The sequence below is a fragment of the Monodon monoceros genome, unplaced genomic scaffold (assembly GCF_005190385.1).
Source record: "Monodon monoceros isolate NGI ecotype Baffin Bay Population unplaced genomic scaffold, NGI_Narwhal_1 Super_Scaffold_1, whole genome shotgun sequence".
In the NCBI taxonomy this organism is placed as follows: domain Eukaryota; kingdom Metazoa; phylum Chordata; class Mammalia; order Artiodactyla; family Monodontidae; genus Monodon; species Monodon monoceros.
Window position 1 is genome coordinate 78,956,673 of NW_021703765.1, and position 21,266 is coordinate 78,977,938.

Here is a 21,266-nt window from a genome sequence, read left to right on the forward strand (position 1 = left end):
GGGCTCTGGGAAAGATTTTCCCATGAAAGAGACAAAAGAATTGATGATCTTTCTTTCTGAGGATGAACGCAACAACAAAGGGGGTGGTGCAGAGAGATAGAAAGAACCTGGGTCCTTGATGATGTTGTCAAGCCACAAGATCAACCCAATCTGAAGTTTGTCCTCCCTCTCGATATCTTATTATATAAGATAATAATTTATTTCATATTAAGCCAGTTTGAATCAAGCATTCTATTACTTTCACATGAAACACCCTAAATGACATAGTTTTTAACCCCCAGCAAAAGCTCAGCCCTGGATCAATATACATATCCTTCTTTTTTTTTTCTTTTTCTTTTTAAAAATTTATTTATGGCTGCATTGGATCTTCATTGCTGCACGCGGGCTTTCTTTAGTTGCAGCAAGCGAAGGCTACTCTTCGCTGTGGTGTGTGGGCTTCTCATTGCAGTGGCTTCTCTTGTTGTGGAGCACGGCCTCTAGGCACATGGGCTTCAGTAGTTGTGGCATGCAGGCTCAGTAGTTGTGGCGCACGGGCTTAGTTGCTCCACGGCATGTGGGATCTTCCCGGACCAGGGCTCGAACCCATGTCCCCTGCATTGGCAGGCAGATTCTTAACCACTGCGCCACCAGGAAAGCCCACATATCTTTCTATACTGTCTTCATACCTGTCCTGCTAAGACTGATGGAGAAAACAATAGGTCCCTGGTCCTCTAGAAACCCCAAACACCTCTCTCCCATCCACCATTAGAAGAAGAGTGACAGTTTACCCCATCCTTCCCCATCTTCTGTGTTTAAGATTGCAGAACACCTCAGTTATCACCTGAAGTGGCCAGCTCTTAACTAAGAAATGGATTTTAAAAGTTTCCAAGAAGAGCATGTGTATTTGGCTTGGATGGAGTGGAGTGGAGAGATGATCTTGGGATTGAAAGAATCCAGCACCCATGAGAAGGATACAAGAATTACACCCAGAATAAACTGAGTGAAACAAGACATTCCTAGTGCTTGGGTTGAGTTAGGGAGAAAAGAGGAGCTTCTTGCCTTGCATTGTGGGGCTGGCAAGGGATACAAGCCCCAGGAAAAGGGTGACTTAGGTGGAAGGCGAGGCAGAGACGTAGCTTTGCTCACAATGTTTCTGGAACAAATGTAGAAGACCAGAATAAAGGTAGTAGATATCAGTGATTATAAACTCTAAAACTATCTGAACCACTTGGCAAGAGCTGGTTGGTCTCTGGGTGTGGAGGTGGGAGGTGGATCCTGTAGGTGGGAAGGCCCTTATCATAATCTCAGTCATGAAGACTGTTGCAATAACAAATTCATAGTCTTTAATTCTCAGCACCACCCTGGAATTCCTGTTTTCCTTGTTGGCTCTTGTCTCCTGGTTACCATAGCAACTGTTTTGAATCTTCTTCACTCTCATGGACCCTCCTACTCCTCTGCCTTCCCTTCCTCTCTCATCAGGCAACTCTGCCTCCTATTTCACACAAAAAAATAGATGCCATCTGACTGGGACCGCCCTCACCTTCCTCACTTACTTGCAACTGCATATCACCTTTTCCTCTATCCCACAGATTTAGTCAGTAGTGCTGCCCGATAGAACTTTCTCCGGCGGTGGAAATGTTCTACATCTTCACTGTGGTAGCCATTGGCCACATGTAGCTGTTGAGCACTGGAATAATGGCAAGTGGGACTGAGGGACTGAATTTTAAATTTCACTTGATTTTAATTAATTTAAATTTAAATAGCCACGTATGGCTAGTGGCCACTCCCTTAGATAGCACCAATTTAGTGTAACTCAAGGAAAAACATTTTTGAATACCAGGGCACTGGGTATTTCTCCTAACTCTGTGACATCCCTAAGCAACAGACTCTTGACCAACTTATTATAAGAATTATGAATTAGGTGATGAGAAGGAAGGAAGAGAGGGTTAGAGAGGCAGGTTCACAAGAAATTGCCATGGAGAAATATAGGTGAAATTAACATCATTTTGACATGCTTTTTTTAGTAGCTCCAGTTACCAAGAAAGAAACCACAGTGAGTCCTGGCTGAAACATATTCCTGAAGGAGAGTAAGAGGCTCTCATCATCATCTTTTCATCACTGCAAATCCATCCTAGTCTTTTTTTTTTTTTTTAATTTATTTTTGGCTGCGTTGGGTCTTCGTTGCTGTGCGTGGGCTTTTCTCTAGTTGCAGCAAGCGGGCTACTCTTCATTGCGGTGCTCAGGCTTCTCATTGCGGGCTTCTCATGCTTCTCTTGTTGCAGAGCACGGGCTCTAGGTGCGCGGGCTTCAGTAGTTGTGGCTCACGGGCTCTAGAGCGACTCAGTAGTTGTGGCGCATGGGCTTAGTTGCTCCATGGCATGTGGGATCTTCCTGGACCACGGCTCAAACCTGTGTCCCCTGCATTGGCAGGCGGATTCTTAACCACTGCACCACGAGGGAAGTCCCTCCATCCTAGTCTTGACACCAAGGAGGAGTCTGAGTGGGAGAAAGAACCAAGCATCAGCCCGGTGCTGGTGTGGTATAGTTATCAGTTGAGTTATTTCAAAGGGCATCCAGTTATCTTTGCATTTCTATGATAACGCAAAATGTGTGCAACACAAAGAGAACGGTGACTTGAATAGCCCTTTTGTGTAGCTGATTTTGTTCACTTTCGATGATTCTATTACATTTCAAACAGCTACACATCTTTTATTTATTTATTTATTTTGCGGTGTGCAGCCCTCTCACTGTTGTGGCCTCTCCCATTGAGAAGCACAGGCTCCGGACGCACAGGCTCAGCGGCCATGGCTCACGGGCCCAGCCACTCTGCGGCATGTGGGATCTTCCCGGACCGGGGCACGAACCCATGTCCCCTGCATCGGCAGGTGGACTCTCAACCACTGCGCCACCAGGGAAGCCCTACACATCTTTTTAAATATGAAAAGTTAGAATACCACATCCCCTCCCCTCCACCGACCTCCTGTGAATAGCTGGCCAATTGCTGTGAGATCACATTTTAAGTAATTTCTTTCTCCCCTGATTTTATTTTTGTTTTTTGGGTTTTTTTGGTTTTCTTTTGTGTGTGTTTTTTTGCGGTACACGGGCCTCTCACTGCTGTGGCCTCTCCCGTTGCGGAGCACAGGCTCTGGATGCGCAGGCCCAGCGGCCATGGCTCACGGGCCCAGCCACTCCGCGGCATCTGGGATCCTCCCGGACCGGGGCACGAACCCCCTCCCGGACCGGGGCACGAACCCGTGTCCCCTGCATCAGCAGGCAGACTCTCAACCACTGCGCCACCAGGGAAGCCCTCTCCCCTGATTTTAAAATGCTTTTATCATATGCTAAGTTCCCACCTATCTTTGGGTTTAACACTTGACTCCATCCTGTTCCATTACCTGTCAGCTTCCTCACTAGTGCCCTTTAATTCTGCAGCATTCTAATCGCTCTTAATATGTCCTGTGGCCCCTGGCTTATTTGTGAACTGCTCTCCGGTTGGCTTCTGAGTGCACACCCCCCCTTGGTTTTCCCCGCCTTCCCTGATGCCTCTGCTTAGTCTCCTTGGTGTTGGATTCTTTGGGGATCTGCCCTCAGCCCCCCTCCATGTCACCATGCCCCCTCCATGGGCAGAAGCCCTGCCTCACTCTTACCCCTTCTATCCACCTCCACAGTGCAGCCAGAGTAATTTTACTACAGCGCAAATAAGATCATGCCACACGCTGCTTAGAAGTCCACCTATTGCTCTCAGAGTAAACTCCCAACTCCGTAACGACAGCACAAGAGACTGAAATAGACTGGGTTTCCCCAAAGCAGACCCTGGGTGCAAATAGCTTATTTGAGATGAGCCCAGGAAGGGGAGTGGGGAAGTGGCACGGGGAAGGAAGGGAAGGCAGCCAATACAGGAAGCATTCAAGAGCATGTCACTACTGTGGGCATCTGGGGCCCAAACTCACTAGGGACCTCTGGGAGACTGCCTAGGCTGCCTTTGAACTGTCCCACCTGAGAGAGAGGGGCTGGGGTATTTAAGCAGAGCCCCCCAGCCTAGGAGCCTCTATTCTCTGAAAGCCACACCTCTCTCTCTCCCTCCCTCCATTCTTTCTTCCTCCCAGTCCTCTCTCCCCTCCCTCTCCTCACCAAGGCAGGGCCCCTGATGCTGTATTTGTTCTGTGACGCCATCCACAGCCATAGCTGATTGGACCAGAGGTAAATAGCCAGAACAATCAGATCCACTCTCCTGGGATTCTGGAACCGGGCGTTGATCTGGGCTTTCACTTGAACTTTCACGTGGACATCTGACCATGATAGCCTTGTTTGGCCACATGTCCTCAGAGAAGAAGAGATGGCCAGTGTTTAGAGAGACACATGGTGGGTGGACAGAGAGACAGGCAGAGGTGGGACCTCATAGCTTCAGGCAAATTGAAACAGCAGCCTCAGCGTGGGATATTTTAGTTTCCTGTTCTACTCATGGGTTCTCACGATTTGGAGCCACATTTCATGCATTTGAGTTCTGGGAGATAATGGTGTTTCCTCAAAAAAACTTGCTTCTCTTCTGAAGAAAGTCACTTGACTTTCTGACCTGTAACGAAACAGAAACACACACACACACACACACACACACACTTAACTAAGAGAAATTCACCCAAGCCCTCCAACCTCTGTTCCATTCATGACCTGAGTTCCTACTTCACAAAGAAACAGGCCACTGTTCTTGACATTCCACTTTGAACATCTTTGAATGGCTCAAATGTTTCCATCTTAACCACACACACCAATCTTCCCTTGACTCTATGACCCCCATTAAAAAATCTCCCTTACCCCTCTTCTCACATAGCCAAGCTAACAGGAAATGTAGACCACATTTACTGTCTCCACTCTCTTGCTCTCATTAGTCCTTGCTCACACTATTATTTTATGGGAAAATGTTCCGTTTTTAAGTTGTGATTTGAAGTGTCTGCGGGATATTTAGGTCTGCAGGTTCATAGACCACAGGTATGGAGCTCAAAAGGCAGGTTTGGTCTGGAGATATAGCTTTTAAAAATCTATCAGTGTGTGTGTGTGTGTGTGTGTGTGTGTGTGTGTGTGTGTTTGTTTGTTTTTTTAAGTAATGCAGACATATGGTGGAGAAAACTTCATAGAAAGGTGATAAGTCTCTTGACACTGACTAATCCCCCTGTTCCCTCCCCAGAGACCATCTTTATTTTTTTAGTATTTATTTATTTATTTGGCTGTGGTGGGTCTTAGTTGTGGCATGCAGGATTTTCATTGCCGCCTGTGGGATCTTAGTTGTGGTACACAGGATCTTTTAGTTGTGGCATGCAGGATCTTTTATTTGTGGCATGCGGGCTGACCAGGGATGGAACCCGGGCACCCTGCATTGGGAGCGCAGAGTCTTAACCACATTCCACAGACAGGAAGAGCAGAAGTGGATAAAGTCCACGGCACAGGGAACACGAAACAGTATTTCTGTGTAGCTGTAAGGTGATAATAGCCCCCATCTTTGAGTGAGTGACTGCTACTTTGTTACTTACTGAGAAACATCACCCTCTAAAATCATAGACTATCACAAACTTTGCTATTTGAAATTGTATCTGTAAGAATGAAATGTTCCTGTTTTGCCTGGAGGATCTAAGTCACCTTGAAACAGAGAGGCAGCCTCGATTTGCAGCTCAGGTGCAGAACTTCAGATACTGGGTTTCTGGAAACAACAAGCAACATCTATCTTAGCTTTATTGCTTCCAAGGAAACAGGGCCCTGGGTCCACTTTGCAATCCGGATCTAAAGCTGACTGTTTTATATAAAACTGCTTTGCTTTGAACCTGTGAAAACTTGATTTCATTTAAATTTGATCTAAACTCCACCTTCCCCAGAATCTGATGATAATTCTATCCCTTTGTTTGATGATGTATACTCCCTCATTGAATGGGTCAATAAACCTAATTTTGTTGGATGGCAGGTTTGTTTCTTAGGCTGATTGGGCTAGGTCATGGGTTGACCTCCCGGGGGAATGAAGCAGAGTGGAAAGTGGATATTGAGGGTCAGGCAGGAAATATCCAGCACAGAAGTAAAGTCCTCCCCCAAACCCAGCCCCCAGCAAATCTAATTCCTCCTCTACAGACCAGAGTGTTGTGAGGACGTGAGGGAGGGAGGAGCGGGGAGACCTTCATTCATCCAGTGTTCACATACATCTGGGGCTAAATAAAGGGTTGTAGAAATGAACTAATCAGTCTCTGAGTGGGGCTTGAGGCAATGGAAAGATCTAGGCTCTTTCTTAAGGCACAGTGGAAGCTCTGGGTCTCCTGACATTTGAAGGGCTGCCCCTTTACCCCAACTGAAATGAGCCCCAAAAAAGTGAAAGGAAAAAGGGGATAAGGCAGAATTCTTAAAATGCCTTTCCTTTGAACACCATCTTTGTGCAGGCCTCTGGGGGAGGCCAGCTGGGGCGGGGACATCTGCCAGCTGGGCCTGTAGGACTTGGCTTTTCTTGTTTATTCTCAGCCACATCTTGGGCAGCTGCCAGTGCCCGCCCCGGCTCTGACATCATTGGAGGAACTCAAACTTAAAGGTTCCTGCTAAGAATAAGGACGTTTCATTTTCCTCTTACTGTTGGGTCTGCTGTGGCCGGTCTGGGAGGGTTGAGCCCTGGTCCGGCCCCGAGTGGAGAGCGAGCCTCTCACCATGACAGCCTGTTGCAGCTGGAACGATGTTTTCCAGTATGAGACAAACAAAGTCATCCGGATCCAGAGCACGAATTATGGCACCATTAAATGGTTCTTCCATGTGTTGTTCTTTTCCTACATTAGGTAAGTGGGCTGTGGGGATGACCTTAAATCTCTGCAGTGGCTGGCAGCACAGAAAACCTCAAGGTCCAGCTTCTTGTGCACATCCTGAATTCCCTGTGGTTTTAAAATCTGAGACATGAGGCTCACAGCAAGCTGGGGAGAAGTGGGAGTCAGGGGAGGAAGCAGCAGGTGGGAGTTTGCCAGTTTCCTGCAGGGAGAAGCCACGAGAAAGGAGGGTGACACTTTTGGTTCTAACCCAGGACTGCTGGGGCGAGCTGGGCAGGGCATGCCTGGGGCAGGTGGGAAAATGCAGGGCAACACCCTGGATTCCCAGGGAGGAGTCAAGGATTCAGGTCACGCCTGGTGATAATGCTGGCATCTACACGAGTCATCACCACTTAGGGGTAGGAATAGGACCAGACGTGTAAATGTAACTTTAGGTCCTCACCAGGGTCAGAAAGACCCTCCTTGCTCCTTTTTTTTTTTTTTTAAACAACTTATTGAGATATAATTCACATACCATTCAACTCACTCATTTAAAGTGTATAATTCAGTAGCTTTTACTATATTCAAAGAGTTGTGCAACCATCACCACAGTCAATTTTAAAATATTTTCATCGCCTCAAAAAAAAAAAAAACCAACCCACTCCCTCATCCCTTAACCATCACTCTCAATCCTCTTATTCCCCTGCAGCTCCAGGCACCCACTGATCTACTTTCTGTCTCTATGGATTTGCATATTCTGGATATTTCATTATAAATGGAATCATGCAATATGTGATCATTTGTGTCTGGCTTCTTCCACTTAGCATTATGTTTTCAAGGTTCATCCATGTTTGAATATGTATCTCTACTGCACTCCTTTTTTTTTTTTTGGCTGAGTAATACTCCATTATATGGATATACCACTTTTGGGTGGAAATTTGGGTTGTTTCCAATTTTCGGCTATGATGAACAATGCTGCTGTGAACGTTTGTGTACACATTTTTGTATGAACATGTCTTCAGTTTTCTTGGGTCTGTACCTAAAAATGGAATTGGTGGATCGCTTGGTAAACTTTAATTTTATTTTATTATTTTATTTATTTTATTTTATTTATTTATTTTTATTTATTTATTTTTGCTATGTTGGGTCTTCGTTTCTGTGCGAGGGCTTTCTCTAGTTGTGGCAAGCAGGGGCCACTCTTCATCGCGGTGCGCGGGCCACTCACTATCGCGGCCTCTCTTGTTGCGGAGCACAGGCTCCAGACACGCAGGCTCAGTAATTGTGGCTCATGGGCCTAGTTGCTCCACGGCATGTGGGATCCTCCCAGACTAGGGCTCGAACCCATGTCCCCTGCATTGGCAGGCAGATTCTCAGCCACTGCGCCACCAGGGAAGCCCCTAAACTCTAATTTTAATCTTTTGAGAAACTACCCAGTTGTTTTTCACAGTGGCTGCACCATTTCATATTCCCACCAACAATGTATGTTCCAGTCCTTCACATCCTCATCATCACTTGTTATTGTCTCTTGGATTATAGGCAACCTAGCGAGTATCTCGTTGTGATTTTGATTCATATTTTTCTAATGGCTAATGCCCCCTTGTTCTTTGTGATGGTGGTGATGATGATAACTTGCATCTATTAGAGAGACAATGCAGTTTACCAGCTAAAAGTTAAAGCAACTTATTTCATAAACCTGGCTAAGTTTCCTTGATCAAGACACTTAACATATTATAATTATACAAGAAAAGGCACGACAAGCTCTTATCAATGCCTAGCATAGGGTAAGAGCTTCGCAAATGGTAGCTTTTTTTTTTTTTTTTTGCGGTACGCGGGCCTCTCACTGCTGTGGCCTCTCCCGTTGCGGAGCACAGGCTCCGGACGCGCAGGCTCAGCGGCCATGGCTCACGGGCCCGGCTGCTCCGCGGCATGTGGGATCCTCCCGGACCGGGGCACGAACCCGTGTCCCCTGCATCGGCAGGCGGACTCTCAACCACTGCACCACCAGGGAAGCCCCAGTACATGTGTCTTTTTGAATTTTCTCAGCGTATATGCCCAGTAGTGGGATGGCTGGGTCATATGGTAGTTCTATTTTTCATTTTTTAAGGAACCTCCATACTGTTCTCCATAGTGGCTGTATCAATTTACATTCCCACCAACAGGGCAGGAAGGCTCCCTTTTCTCTACAACCTCTCCAGCATTTATTGTTTCTAGATTTTAATGATGGCCATTCTGACCGGTGTGAGGTGATATCTCATTGTGGTTTTGATTTGCATTTCTCTAATGATTAGTGATGTTGAGCATCTTTTCATGTGTTTGTTGGCCATCTGTATGTCTTCTTTGGAGAAAGGTCTTCCGTCCATTTTTGGATTGGGTTGTGTTTTTTTTGATATTGAGCTGCATGAGCTACTTGTATATTTTGGAGATTAATCCTTTGTCAGCTGCTTCATTTGCAAATATTTCCTCCCATTCTGAGGGTTGTAGTACATGCACTCTTGCTTTGCTGGTGAAAAAAGAAGTACTTCAAGTTTTTGTCGTTTGGCAAAATGAATCAAGATAAAAAATGTGCACATCCTTTGACCCAGAAATTTATTTTAAGGTGTAAATTTACCTCAGGTGTGAAAAGATTCTTTTATTTACTTATTTATTTATTTATTTATTTTTGGCTGTGTTGGGTCTTTGTTGCTGAGCGCAGGCTTTCTCTAGTTGCAGCGAGCGGGGTCTACTCTTTTTTTTTTTTTTTTTTTTTTTGCGGTACGCGGGCCTCTCACTGCTGTGGCCTTCCCTGGTGGTCCAGTGGTTAAGATCTGCGGGTTCGTGCCCTGGTCCGGGAAGATTCTGCATGCCACGGAGCGGCTGGGCCCGTAAGCCATGGCCATTGAGCCTGCGCGTCCAGAGCCTGTGTTCCGCAACGGGAGAAGCCACAACAGTGAGAGACCCACCTACCGCAAAAAAAAAAAAAAAATCCGTTGTGTTTCTATACACCAACAATGAGCAATCTATAAAAGAAATTAAGAAAACAATTCCATTTACAATAGCACACAAAAAAGCATAAGCTGTGGAGCCAGTTTTGCTATTTACTATGTGTCTTAGTTCACTGGGGCCACTATAACAAAATGCCATAGACTGAGTAGCTTATAAACAACAGAAATTTATTTCTCATGGTTCTAGAAGCTGGAAATTCCAAGATCAATGCACCAGCAGATATGGTATCTGGTGAGAACCCGCTTCCTGGTTCATAGATGGTCATCTTTTTGCTGTATCCTCACATGGAAGAAGACGTGAAGTTTTTCTGGGGCCTCTTTTATAAGGGCACTAATCCCATTCGTAAGGGCTCCACCTTCATGACCTATTCACTTCCCAAAGGCCCCACCTCCTCATACAAACGCATAGGGGTTAGGTTTCAACTTACGAATTTTGGGGGGTCTCAAACATTCAGTCTATAGCACTATGTGAACTTGGGCACACTTTCTCTGTGCCACAGTTTGTTCAGCTATAAGGTGGGGGTAACACTATAGCTTCTTTACAGGATTATTTTTGGGGAGGTTAGGATTGAAAGAGTTAATATTTATTATTAATATACACTTAGAAGAGTGCTTGGCATGTAGTAAAAGCTATATCAAGATTATCAAAAATGTTTATAAGTGGGAAAAATGAACAGAAGTTCCATTTAAATATCCATCAGTAAGAGACCAGCTGGCAAATTTTCACAATTCACTTCTTAGGCTGAACCGTATGAAATTGCCAATATTCTACTGTTTTGGTCTACAAAATGGGCAATTTCATATGTTCCAACCTGAATACTAGAATACTCCATAACTATTCAAAGTGGTTACATATCATAGATCTATCTTTATCATACATTTATCAATACTGTTGTGCAAAGAGTTAATAACATATTATTGAGTAAAAACAGCAGGTTATATAATAGCATGTAGAGCATGGCCATGTTTGTGTGTCTAGGTGGGGGCATAAAGAGACATCTGGAAGATACTCTCAAAGTTTCAACAGTGAAAACCTCTGGGAGGGAGAACGTTGGAACCTTTTCATGTTCTTTGTGCTTTTCTGTGAAACTTCTACTTTTACAACAGCAAAAGGGATTCTCTTAAAAAATGTGGCTTATAAGACCTGAACTCGGGGCTCCTACTGCTTGATGCCTAATTAGGGCATAGGGCATTGGCTTATCACCGCCCTCAAGTGGAATATTCTACTTCTCTCACCAAAGTTTTAGACAACACTAGTTTTTTGGGTTTTGTTTTCTAGATGATATAACATAACATTGGTTAATATGGGTTTAGAGTTATTTAAAATTTTGGGCCTCTAAGATAAACCTCTGCCAATCTGGGTGGTCCATGGCCTGTATTTGCATCACTGAGTTTTGGAGCTCAATGCCTTTACATGTATCCGTTATATTTCCTCTAGCTGGTAAATGTTAACTAATAGGTTGGGACTCACTCTCTGCTCTCCATACAGTAGGATGCGTAGAAAGTATTGTGTTCTGCAGTAGGCGTTTTTTGAATGAGGGGGACATAGTTCGGGAAGTATGAAAAGGAAGGGTTTTCCAGGTATGCTAGATGGTGCAGAAGAAGTGCAATAGTCAAAGGGTATTAGAAGGGCGGGTGATGTCTTAGCCAAGCTGTGGGTAACAAGAAACTGAACCCTCTCACTAGCTAGCTCAAGGAAAGGCAGGGCAGAGTAGAACAGGCTGAATAATGCCTCCCTGCCCCACACCAAAATTTCCATGTCCTAATCTCTGGAACTTGTCAATATGTCACCTTCTGTGGCAAAAGGAACTTTGAAGATGTGATTAAGTTCAAGGTCTCGAGATGGACAGATTATTCTTGATTATCTGAGTGGCCCCAGTGTGATCACAAGGGTCCTTATAAAGGGGAGGCAAGAGGGTCAAAATCAAAAAAAGGAGATGTGACAAGAGGAGCTGAGGTTGGAGTGATGCGGCTGCGAGCCCAGGGATGCCAAGGCAGTCTCCAGAAGCTGGAAGAGATGAGAACAGACTCTCTAGTGGAGCTCCAGAAGGGGCCAGGCCTGCCATCACCTTGATTTTCGTCCTGTAAGAATGATTCTAGGCATCTGACCCCCAAAACTAAGAGAAAAATGTTTCTGTTATTTTAAGTCACAAAGTTCATGGTGGTTTGTTACAGCAGCAAAGGGAAACTAACACAACTGGCATCTAACTTGCCTTGGGGATGCAGGCTCTCCTCCACTTTCTTCTCAGTGCATCTCTGGCTGCCCCTGGCCCTTTCCTGACCTCCGCCTACCGCTGAATGGATCAGGGTTGGACATAATCAGATTCTTCTCCTGGGATTTTAAATATAAGACACAGAGGATGCAGGCTCAACTTCTCAATGAGGCACAGAGGGTCCAGGACCAATGGTTCTCTTGGAGGCCCACGAAAATATCTATTGGCCCCCGGGGTAAGCGTCAGTTAACTGGATGGAAGGGTAGTTCACTTTCAGGTCACATCCTTTCACTCTAGTGTTACCTTTGTTCAGTGAGCTCTGTGAGGGCAAGTCAGGCTTTGCTGAGAGGCACTTCCTCCTCGTGGTGCTTTGAGGACTCTCTTACCACGGCATACAGTCAATTCCCCCTGAGTTGCCAGCATACGTCTGCGAAAGTTGTTCTCATTGAAAACTTATGGATTGGGACTCTGAAGAAGCTCTTCATAGTGGGCACCTTGCTCTACATCTGGTGAGTCAGGTGCAGTGTGCCACTGAGGACTCCCCGGGCTGACCTCACTCTCCATCCTTCCCTCCTCTGCCCCTCTACAGCTCTCCTCTTCAGCCAGCCTGGCCTGTGAGGACCCAGACTTCTATCACATTAATTCTCTGCCACCTTCCCAGACTCTTCAGCTTTCCTCTCCCCCCTCTCTACTCATCCTACAAGGTCCGGCTGAAACCCCAGCTGCCCTGTTCGCTCCAGGGACCAGTGGTTTTGCCCTCTTCAGAATGCAGAGAATAGTACCTTCTTAGAGCCAAAAGGTCATAGGGATTAGGGAGCCAGGCAGATATCCCCTGATTCAGGGACTAAATCCATGGCCCAGAGAGGTGGCATGGCTTGTCTGAGTCACCAAGCAGGTGAGGAGAGAGCTGCTGGGACAGTCATTAGAATGTTCTTTCCATAGGGCAGGATACTGCAAACTCTTTCTCTTCCTTTTTTTTTCCTTTGACACATCTCTGAAGCATTTTAATTCTTTTTTTTTTTTTTTTTTTTTTGCGGTACGCGGGCCTCTCACTGCTTTCATTTTTTAAAAAATATATTTATTTATTTAGGCTGCGCCAGGTCTTAACTGCAGCACGTGGGATCTTCGTTTCGGCATGTGGGATCTTTAGTTGCGGCATGCGGACTCTTAGTTGTAGCATGCAGACTCTTAGTTGAGGCATGCATGTGGGATCTAGTTCCCAAACCAGGGATCAAACCCAGGCCCCCTGCATTGGGAGTGTGGAGTCTTACCCACTGCACCACCAGGGAAGGCCAACCCAGCGTCTTTCTTGATGAGCTTTATTGATAAATGTTATAGAAATACGAAAATATATCGAGAATAATAAACACTCAGGTAGGACCATCCAACTTAATTACTAACCCAGTTTTTGCTCCCTGAAAACCTAGCCTTTATCCCATTCTCTTTCATCTTCCCTTATAAATATCCCCCTTGAATTTGGTGTTTGTTATTCTATGTTTTCTTTTTTTCCTGCGGTACGCGGGCCTCTCACTGCCGTGGCCTCTCCCGTTGCAGAGCACAGGCTCCGGACGCGCAGGCTCAGCGGCCACGGCTCACGGGCCCAGCCGCTCCGCGGCATGTGGGATCTTCCCAGACCAGGGCACGAACCCATGTCCCCTGCATCGGCAGGCGGACTCTCAACCACTGCGCCACCAGGGAAGCCCTCTATGTTTGTTTTAATACTTCTACAACGTATGTCTATACCTATAAAAAATATTTTTTCCTTTCTTAATTTAATTTTTTTTATACAGCAGGTTCTTATTAGTCATCCATTTTATACACATCACTGTATACATGTCAATCCCAATCTGCCAATTCATCCCACCACCCCACCTCCCACCGCCGCTTTCCCCCTTTGGTGTCCATACGTTTTTTTCTCTACTTCTGTGTCTCAATTTCTGCTCTGCAAAATGGTTCATCTGTACCATTTTCTAGGTTCCACACATATGCGTTAATATATGTTATTTGTTTTTCTCTTTCTGACTTACTTCACTCCGTATGACAGTCTCTAGATGCATCCATGTCTCAACAAATGACTCAATTTCGTTCCTTTTTATGGCTGAGTAACAGTCCATTGTATATAGGTACCACAACTTCTTTATCCATTCGTCTGTCGATGGGCATTTAGGCTGCTTCCATGTCCTGGCTATTGTAAATAGTGCTGCAATGAACATTGGGGTGCATGTGTCTTTTTGAATTATGGCTTTCTCTGGGTATATGCCCAGTAGTGGGATTGCTGGGTCATATGGTAATTCTATTTTTAGTTTTTTAAGGAACCTCCATACTGTTCTCCATAGTGGCTGTATCAATTTACATTCCCACCAACAGTGTAAGAGGGTTCCCTTTTCTCCACACCCTCTCCAGCATTTGTTGTTTGTAGATTTTCTGATGATGCCCATTCTAACTGGTGTGAGGTGATACCTCATTGTAGTTTTGATTTGCATTTCTCTAATAATGAGTGATGTTGAGCAGCTTTTCATGTGCCTCTTGGCCATCTGTATGTCTTCTTTGGAAAAATGTCTATTTAGGTCTTCTGCCCAGTTTTGGATTGGGTTGTTTGTTTTTTTAATATTGAACTGCATGAGCTGTTTATATATTTTGGAGGTTAATCCTTTCTCTGATGATTGGTTTGCAAGTATTTCCTCCCATTCTGAGAGTTGTCTTTTCGTCTTGTTTATGGTTTCCTTTGCTGTGCAAAAGCTTTTAAGTTTCATTAGGTCCCATTTGTTTATTTTTGTTTTTATTTCCATTACTCTAGGAGGTGGATCAAAAAAGATCTTGCTGTGATTTATGTCAAAGAGTGTTCTTCCTATGTTTTCTTCTAAGAGTTTTATAGTGTCCGGTCTTACATTTAGGTCTCGAATCCATTTTGAGTTTATTTTTGTGTATGGTGTTAGGGAGTGTTCTAAGTTCATTCTTTTACATATAGCTGTCCAGTTTTTCCAGCACCACTTATTGAAGAGACTCACTTTCCTCCATTGTATATCCTTGCCTCCTTTGTCATAGATTAGTTGACCATGGGTGCGTGGGTTTATCTCTGGGCTTTCTATCTCGTTCCATTAATCTATATTTCTGTTTTTGTGCCAGTAGCATATTGTCTTCATTACTGTAGCTTTGTAGCATAGTCTGAAGTCAGGGAGTCTGATTCCTCCAGCAATGCTTCTTTCTCTCAAGACTGCTTTGGCTATTCGGGGTCTTTTGTGTCTCCATACAAATTTTAAGATTTTTTGTTCTAGTTCTGTAAAAAATGCCATTGGTAATTTGATAGGGATTGCATTGAATCTGTAGCTTGCTTTGGGTAGTATAGTCATTTTCACAATATTGATTGCTTCAATCCAAGAACATGGTATATCTCTCCATCTGTTGGTATCATCTTTAATTTCTTTCATCAGGGTCTTATAGTTTTCTGCATACAGGTCTTTTGTCTCCCTAGGTAGGTTTATTCTTAGGTATTTCATTCTTTTTGTTGCAGGGGTAAATGGGAGTGTTTCCTTAATTTCTCTTTCAGATTTTTCATCATTAGTGTATAGGAATGCAAGAGATTTCTGTGCATTAATTTTACATCCTGCAACTTTACCAAATTCATTGATTAGCTCTAGTAGTTTTCTGGTGGCATCTTTAGGATTCTCTATGTATAGTATCATGTCATCTTCAAACAGTGACAGTTTTACTTCTTCTTTTCCAATTTGTTTTCCTTTTATTTCTTTTTCTTCTCTGATTGCTATAGCTAGGACTTCCAAAACTATGTTGAATAATAGTGGTGAGAGTGGACATCCTTGTCTTGTTCCTGATCTTAGAGGAAATGCTTTCAGTTTTTCAACACTGAGAATGATGTTTGCTGCGGGTTTGTCGTATATGGTCTTTATTATGTTGAAGTAGGTTCTCTCTATGCCCACTTTCTGGAGAGTTTTTGTCATAAATGGGTGTTGAATTTTGTCAAAAGCTTTTTCTGCATCTATTGAGATGATCACATGGTTTTTATTCTTCAATTTGTTAATATGGTGTATCACATTGATTGATTTGTGTATATTGAAGAATCCTTGCATCTCTGGGATAAATCCCACTTGATCATGGTGTATGATCCTTTTAATGTGTTGTTGGATTCTGTTTGCTAGTATTTTGTTGAGGATTTTTGCATCTATATTCATCAGTGATATTGGTCTGTAATTTTCTTTTTCTGTAGTATCTTTGTCTGGTTTTGGTATCAGGGTGACAGTGGCCTCACAGAATGAGTTTGGGAGTTTTCCTTCCTATGCAATTTTTTGGAAGAGTTTGACAAGGATGGATGTTAGCTCTTCTCTTGTTTGATAGAATTCACCTGTGAAGCCATCTGGTCCTGGACTTTTGTTTGTTGGAAGATTTTTAATCACAGTTTCAATTTCATTACTTGTGATTGGTCTGTTCATATTTTCTATTTCTTCCTGGTTCAGTCTTGGAAGGTAATACCTTTCTAAGAATTTGTCTGTTTCTTCCAGGTTGTCCACTTTATTGGCATAGAGTTGCTTGTAGTTGTAGTAGTCTCTTAGGATGCTTTGTATTCCTGCGGTGTCTGTTGTAACTTCTCCTTTTTCATTTCTATTTTTATTGATCTGAGTCCTCTCCCTCTTTTTCTTGATGAGTCTGGCTAATGGTTTATCAATTTTGTTTATCTTCTCAAAGAACCAGCTTTTAGTTTTATTGATCTTTGCTATTGTTTTCTTTGTTTCTATTTCATTTATTTGTGCTCTGATCTTTATGATTTCTTTCCTTCTGCTAACTTTGGGTTTTGTTTGTTCTTCTTTCTCTAGTTCCTTTAGGTGTAACGCTAGATTGTTTATTTGAGATTTTCTTGTTTCTTGAGGTAGGCTTGTATAGTTATAAACTTCCCTCTTAGAACTCCTTTTGCTGCATCCCATAGGTTTTGGATTGTCATGTTTTCATTGTCATTTGTCTCTAGGTATTTTTTTATTTCCTCTTTGATTTCTTCAGTGATCTCTTGGTTATTTAGTAACGTATGTTTAGCATCCATGTGTTTGTGTTTTTTACGTTTTTTTCCCTGTAATTGATTTCTAATCTCATAGCATTGTGGTCAGAAAAGATGTTTGATATGATTTCAATTTTCTTAAATTTACTGAGGCTTGATTTGTGACCCAGGATGTGATCTATCCTGGAGAATGTTCTGTGCACACGTGAGAAGAAAGTGTAATCTGCTGCTTTGGGATGGAATGTTCTATAAATATCAATTAAGTCTATCTGGTCTGTTGTGTCATATAAAGCTTGTGTTTCCTTATTAATTTTCTGCTTGGATGATCTGTCCATTGGTGTAAGTGAGGTGTTAAAGTCCCCCACTATTACTGTGTTACTGTTGATTTCCTCTTTTGTAGCTGTTAGCAGTTGCCTTATATATTGAGGTGCTCCTATGTTGGGTGCATATATATTTATAATTGTTATTTCTTCTTCTTGGATTGATCCCTTGATCATTATATAGTGTCTTTCCTTGTCTCTTGCAACATTCTTTATTTGAAAGTCTATTTCATCTGATAGGAGCATTGCTACTCCAGCTTTCTTTTGATTTCCATTTGCATGGAATATCTTTTTCCATCCCCTCACTTTCAGTCTGTATGTGTCCCTAGGTCTGAAGTGGGTCTCTTGTAGACAGCATATATATGTGTCTTGTTTTTGTATCCATTCAGCGAGCCTGTGTCTTTTGGTTGGAGCATTTAATCTATTCACGTTTACGGTAGTTATTGATATGTATGTTCTTATTACCATTTTCTTAATTGTTTTGGGTTTGTTTTTGTGGGAACAAAACATTTGTGTTTTGTTTGGGAAACTCTTGTGTTTCCCACTTAGAGAAGTTCCTTTAGCATTTGTTGGAGAGCTGGTTTGGGGGTGCTGTATTCTCTTAGCTTTTGCTTGTCTGTAAAGCTTTTGATGTCTCCATCGAATCTGAATGAGATCCTTGCCGGTAGAGTAATCTTGTTTGAAGGTTCTTCCCTTTCATCACTTTAAGTATATCATGCCACTCCCTTCTGGCTTTTAGAGTTTCTGCTGAGAAATCAGCTGTTAACCTTATGGGAGTTCCCTTGTATGTTATTTGTCATTTTTCCTTTGCTGCTTTCAATAATTTTTCTTTGTCATTAATTTTTGCCAATTTGATTACTATGTGTCTCAGCGTGTTTCTCCTTGGGTTTATCCTGTATGGGACTCTCTGTGCTTCCTGGACTTGGGTGGCTATTTCCTTTCCCATGTTAGGGAAGTTTTCGACTATAATCTCTTCAAATATTTTCTCGAGTCCTTTCTCTCTTTCTTCTCCTTCTGGGACCCCTATAATGCGAATGTTGTTGCATTTAATGCTGTCCCAGACGTCTCTTAGGCTGTCTTCATTTCTTTTCATTCTTTTTTCTTTATTCTGTTCCACAGCAGTGAATTCCACCATTCTGTCTTCCAGGTCACTTATCCATTCTTCTGCCTCAGTTATTCTGCTATTGATTCCTTCTAGGGTAGTTTTCATTTCGGTTATTGTATTGTTCATCTCTGTTTGTTTGTTCTTTAATTCTTCTAGGTCTTTGTTAAACATTTCTTGCATCTTCTCGATCTTTGCCTCCATTCTTTTTCCGAGGTCCTGGATCATCTTCACTATCATTATTCTGATTTTCTGGGGTTTTATCTTGTTCCTTCATCTGGTACATAGCCCTCTGCCTTTTCATCTTGTCTATCTTTCTGTGAATGTGGTTTTTGTTCCACAGGCTGCAGGATTGTAGTTCTTGCTTCTGCTGCCTGCCCTCTGATGGATGAGGCTGTCTATCTAAGAGGCTTGTGGAAGTTTTCTGTTTTCCCTTTTTAATTGAGGTGAAATTCATAGAACATAAAAATTAACGATTTAAAGTGAACAAGTCAGTGGCATTTAGTGCCTTCACAATGCTGTGCAACCACCACCTCTATCTAGTTCCAAAACATTTTTATCTCCCAAAACGCAAACTTCATTATGCAGTTACTTCCAATTTACCTCTTTCCCCAGCCCCTGGCAGCCATAAATCCACTCTTGGTGTCAATGGATTTACCTATTCTGGACATTTTATATAAGTGGAATCATACACTAAGTGGCCTTTTGTGTCTGTCTTCTTTCACTTGGCAGAATGTTTTTTGAGGTTCATCCACAGTATAACATGTGCATCCTTTCATTCCTTTTTGTGGGTAGATAGTATTCCATTGTTTGGATAGACCACATTTTGTTTATCCATTCATCTTTTAATGAACATTTTGATTGTTTCCACCTTTTGACTATTGTGAATAGTGCTGCTATGAATATGCGTGGACAGGTATTTGTTTAAGTATATAATGTTTTTTGAATTTCTTTAAACTTTCTCTCATTCTGTGGCATGCTTTGTTTACTCAATATTATGTTATTTCCATATTGATACAAGCAGCTCTCCATTCATTTTCACTGTTGCAGAACATCCCATTGGATGAATCCAACAATTTATTCACCCATTCAATGTTCAAAGACATTTAGGTTATTTCCAGTTTTCCCTATTACAAATAGTACAACTTTATACTTTCTTGTATATGACTCCTTGGGCACATGTTTGAGGGTTTCTCTGGGGCATGTACCTAAGAGTGGAATTGTTGGGGCGTGGGGAATGCATTTCAAATGTACAGTACTTCATATTGCCAAATGTGACCTGTCTTTCCGTGAGTGTCCCACGGGTCCTCAACCCTGGCAGTGCATTAAAATCAACTTTAGAAAAATATATAGGTACCTGGTTAACTCTCCAGACCTTCTGAATCAGAGTTTCCAGGGATAAGACTGGGGAGCTGCAATTTTGAAAGCTCCCTAAGTAATTATACTGTACAGCCAAGGTTGAGAACGGCTGGGACCAAGCCTTGGCCCACTGTGTCTTGGTTTCCCAATGTCAGCTCATAGAGGGCAGCCATTGGCTTAGACTTCCTAATATCATTCAGATATCAGAGACTGAGCAGAGGGAAGAGACCAAAATAGGTACCTGCCAAATGAATAAACAAAGCATTTAAAATAAACTCTTAAGGGACTTTCCTGGCAGTCCAGTGGTTAAGACTCCATGCTTCCACTGCATGGGGGCGTGGGTTCAATCCCTGGTCAGGGAACTAGGATCCCATGTGCCATATGGCATGGCCAAAAAAAAAACCCCAAAATAAAAAATAAAATAAACTCAATTATTCAGGGCAATGGGAGACAGGGAAAAGAGATAAATGGGGATGGAATCTACCATTTTTAGTTATCAATTCCACTTTCTCCCTCTCTTCCCCCCCACCATATAATTTAGATTCATATTCTAAAGAAGATATTAACAGCTAATGAATGGATCAAAAGGCAGGAAACCAGAGGCAGAGCCACATGATGCAGGTACAAGTACAGCACATGGCTAAGAGGTCTGGCTCTGGGCTATAAGGTAGACCAATCAAGGACCTCAGTCCTGCCACTGACTACCTGTGTAACCTTGGGCAAGTTCCTGCACCTCTCTGAGCCCACTCCCTCATCTACAAAAGGGTGATGATTACAGCCGCTATCTCCTAGTGCTGTTGTGAACATTAAAGGAGAGGATGCATACAGAGCACATGGCATGTACTAAGTGCTCAATAAAGGGTAGCTGCTATTATCAATATTATTTGTAAATCAGGTGGGTGTTTCTGGAAGACAGGAGGCTGACCTGCTGGACACACCCTTAAAAAGATGCTCATGTGTTACTGAGTCCCAAAACAAAGCTGGTGGACCAGCCTGGGGTGGACTTTGGTATTTGAGAAGGCAACCTATAAATTAGGGTGTATATTAGGCAATATTAGAGGTTGGTATTGGGGCCAATAGTTTCTATGTAGTGAAAGCTCACTATGCTCCAGATATAGCGCTATGGAGTTTGCATGCATATCTTGTTCCATCCTCACAACAACCCTATGAGGTAGGTATGACTATTCTTCCCATTTTACAGGTAAGGAAAATGAGTCACAGAGAAGGCAAGTCACTTGCCCGAAGTCACCCAGCAAAGCTAGGATTTTAATGGAGATGACTTTCGGAACCTGCATCCAAAACCAGTGCACTGTGCCTCACTTGAGAAAACCATTGATGCTTTTCTGTGTCTGCCATTTAGCTTTGCTTTGGTGAATGACAGGCTGTACCAATGGAAAGAACCTGTCATCAGTTCTGTGCATGCCAAGGTGAAAGGGGTGGCAGAGGTGAAAAAGGAGATTATGGAGAACGGACTGAAGAAGGTAGTGTGGAATGTCTTCGACACGGCAGATTACACTGTCCCCTTGCAGGTGAGCACTTACCAGCATCC

General features: G+C 43.1%; 1 protein-coding gene across 5 annotated transcripts in view; it reads left to right on the forward strand.

Moving 5' to 3' along the window:
- The first annotated feature begins 6,431 nt into the window (after positions 1–6,431).
- P2RX7 (purinergic receptor P2X 7) overlaps positions 6,432–21,266 on the forward strand; it is a 49,609-nt gene continuing 34,774 nt past the window's right edge. For 4 of the 5 annotated variants that reach the window (XR_003793707.1, XM_029223823.1, XM_029223805.1 and 1 more), the window contains exons 1-2: positions 6,432–6,776; positions 21,078–21,246. Coding sequence is in view for 4 of the 5 variants with exons in the window: in XM_029223823.1 (XP_029079656.1) it covers positions 6,652–6,776; positions 21,078–21,246 (294 nt within the window). In the remaining variant the exon portion in view is untranslated. Of the gene's footprint in view, positions 6,777–20,918; positions 21,247–21,266 lie in introns of all 5 variants that reach the window. The other variant, XM_029223814.1, reaches the window with a different exon arrangement.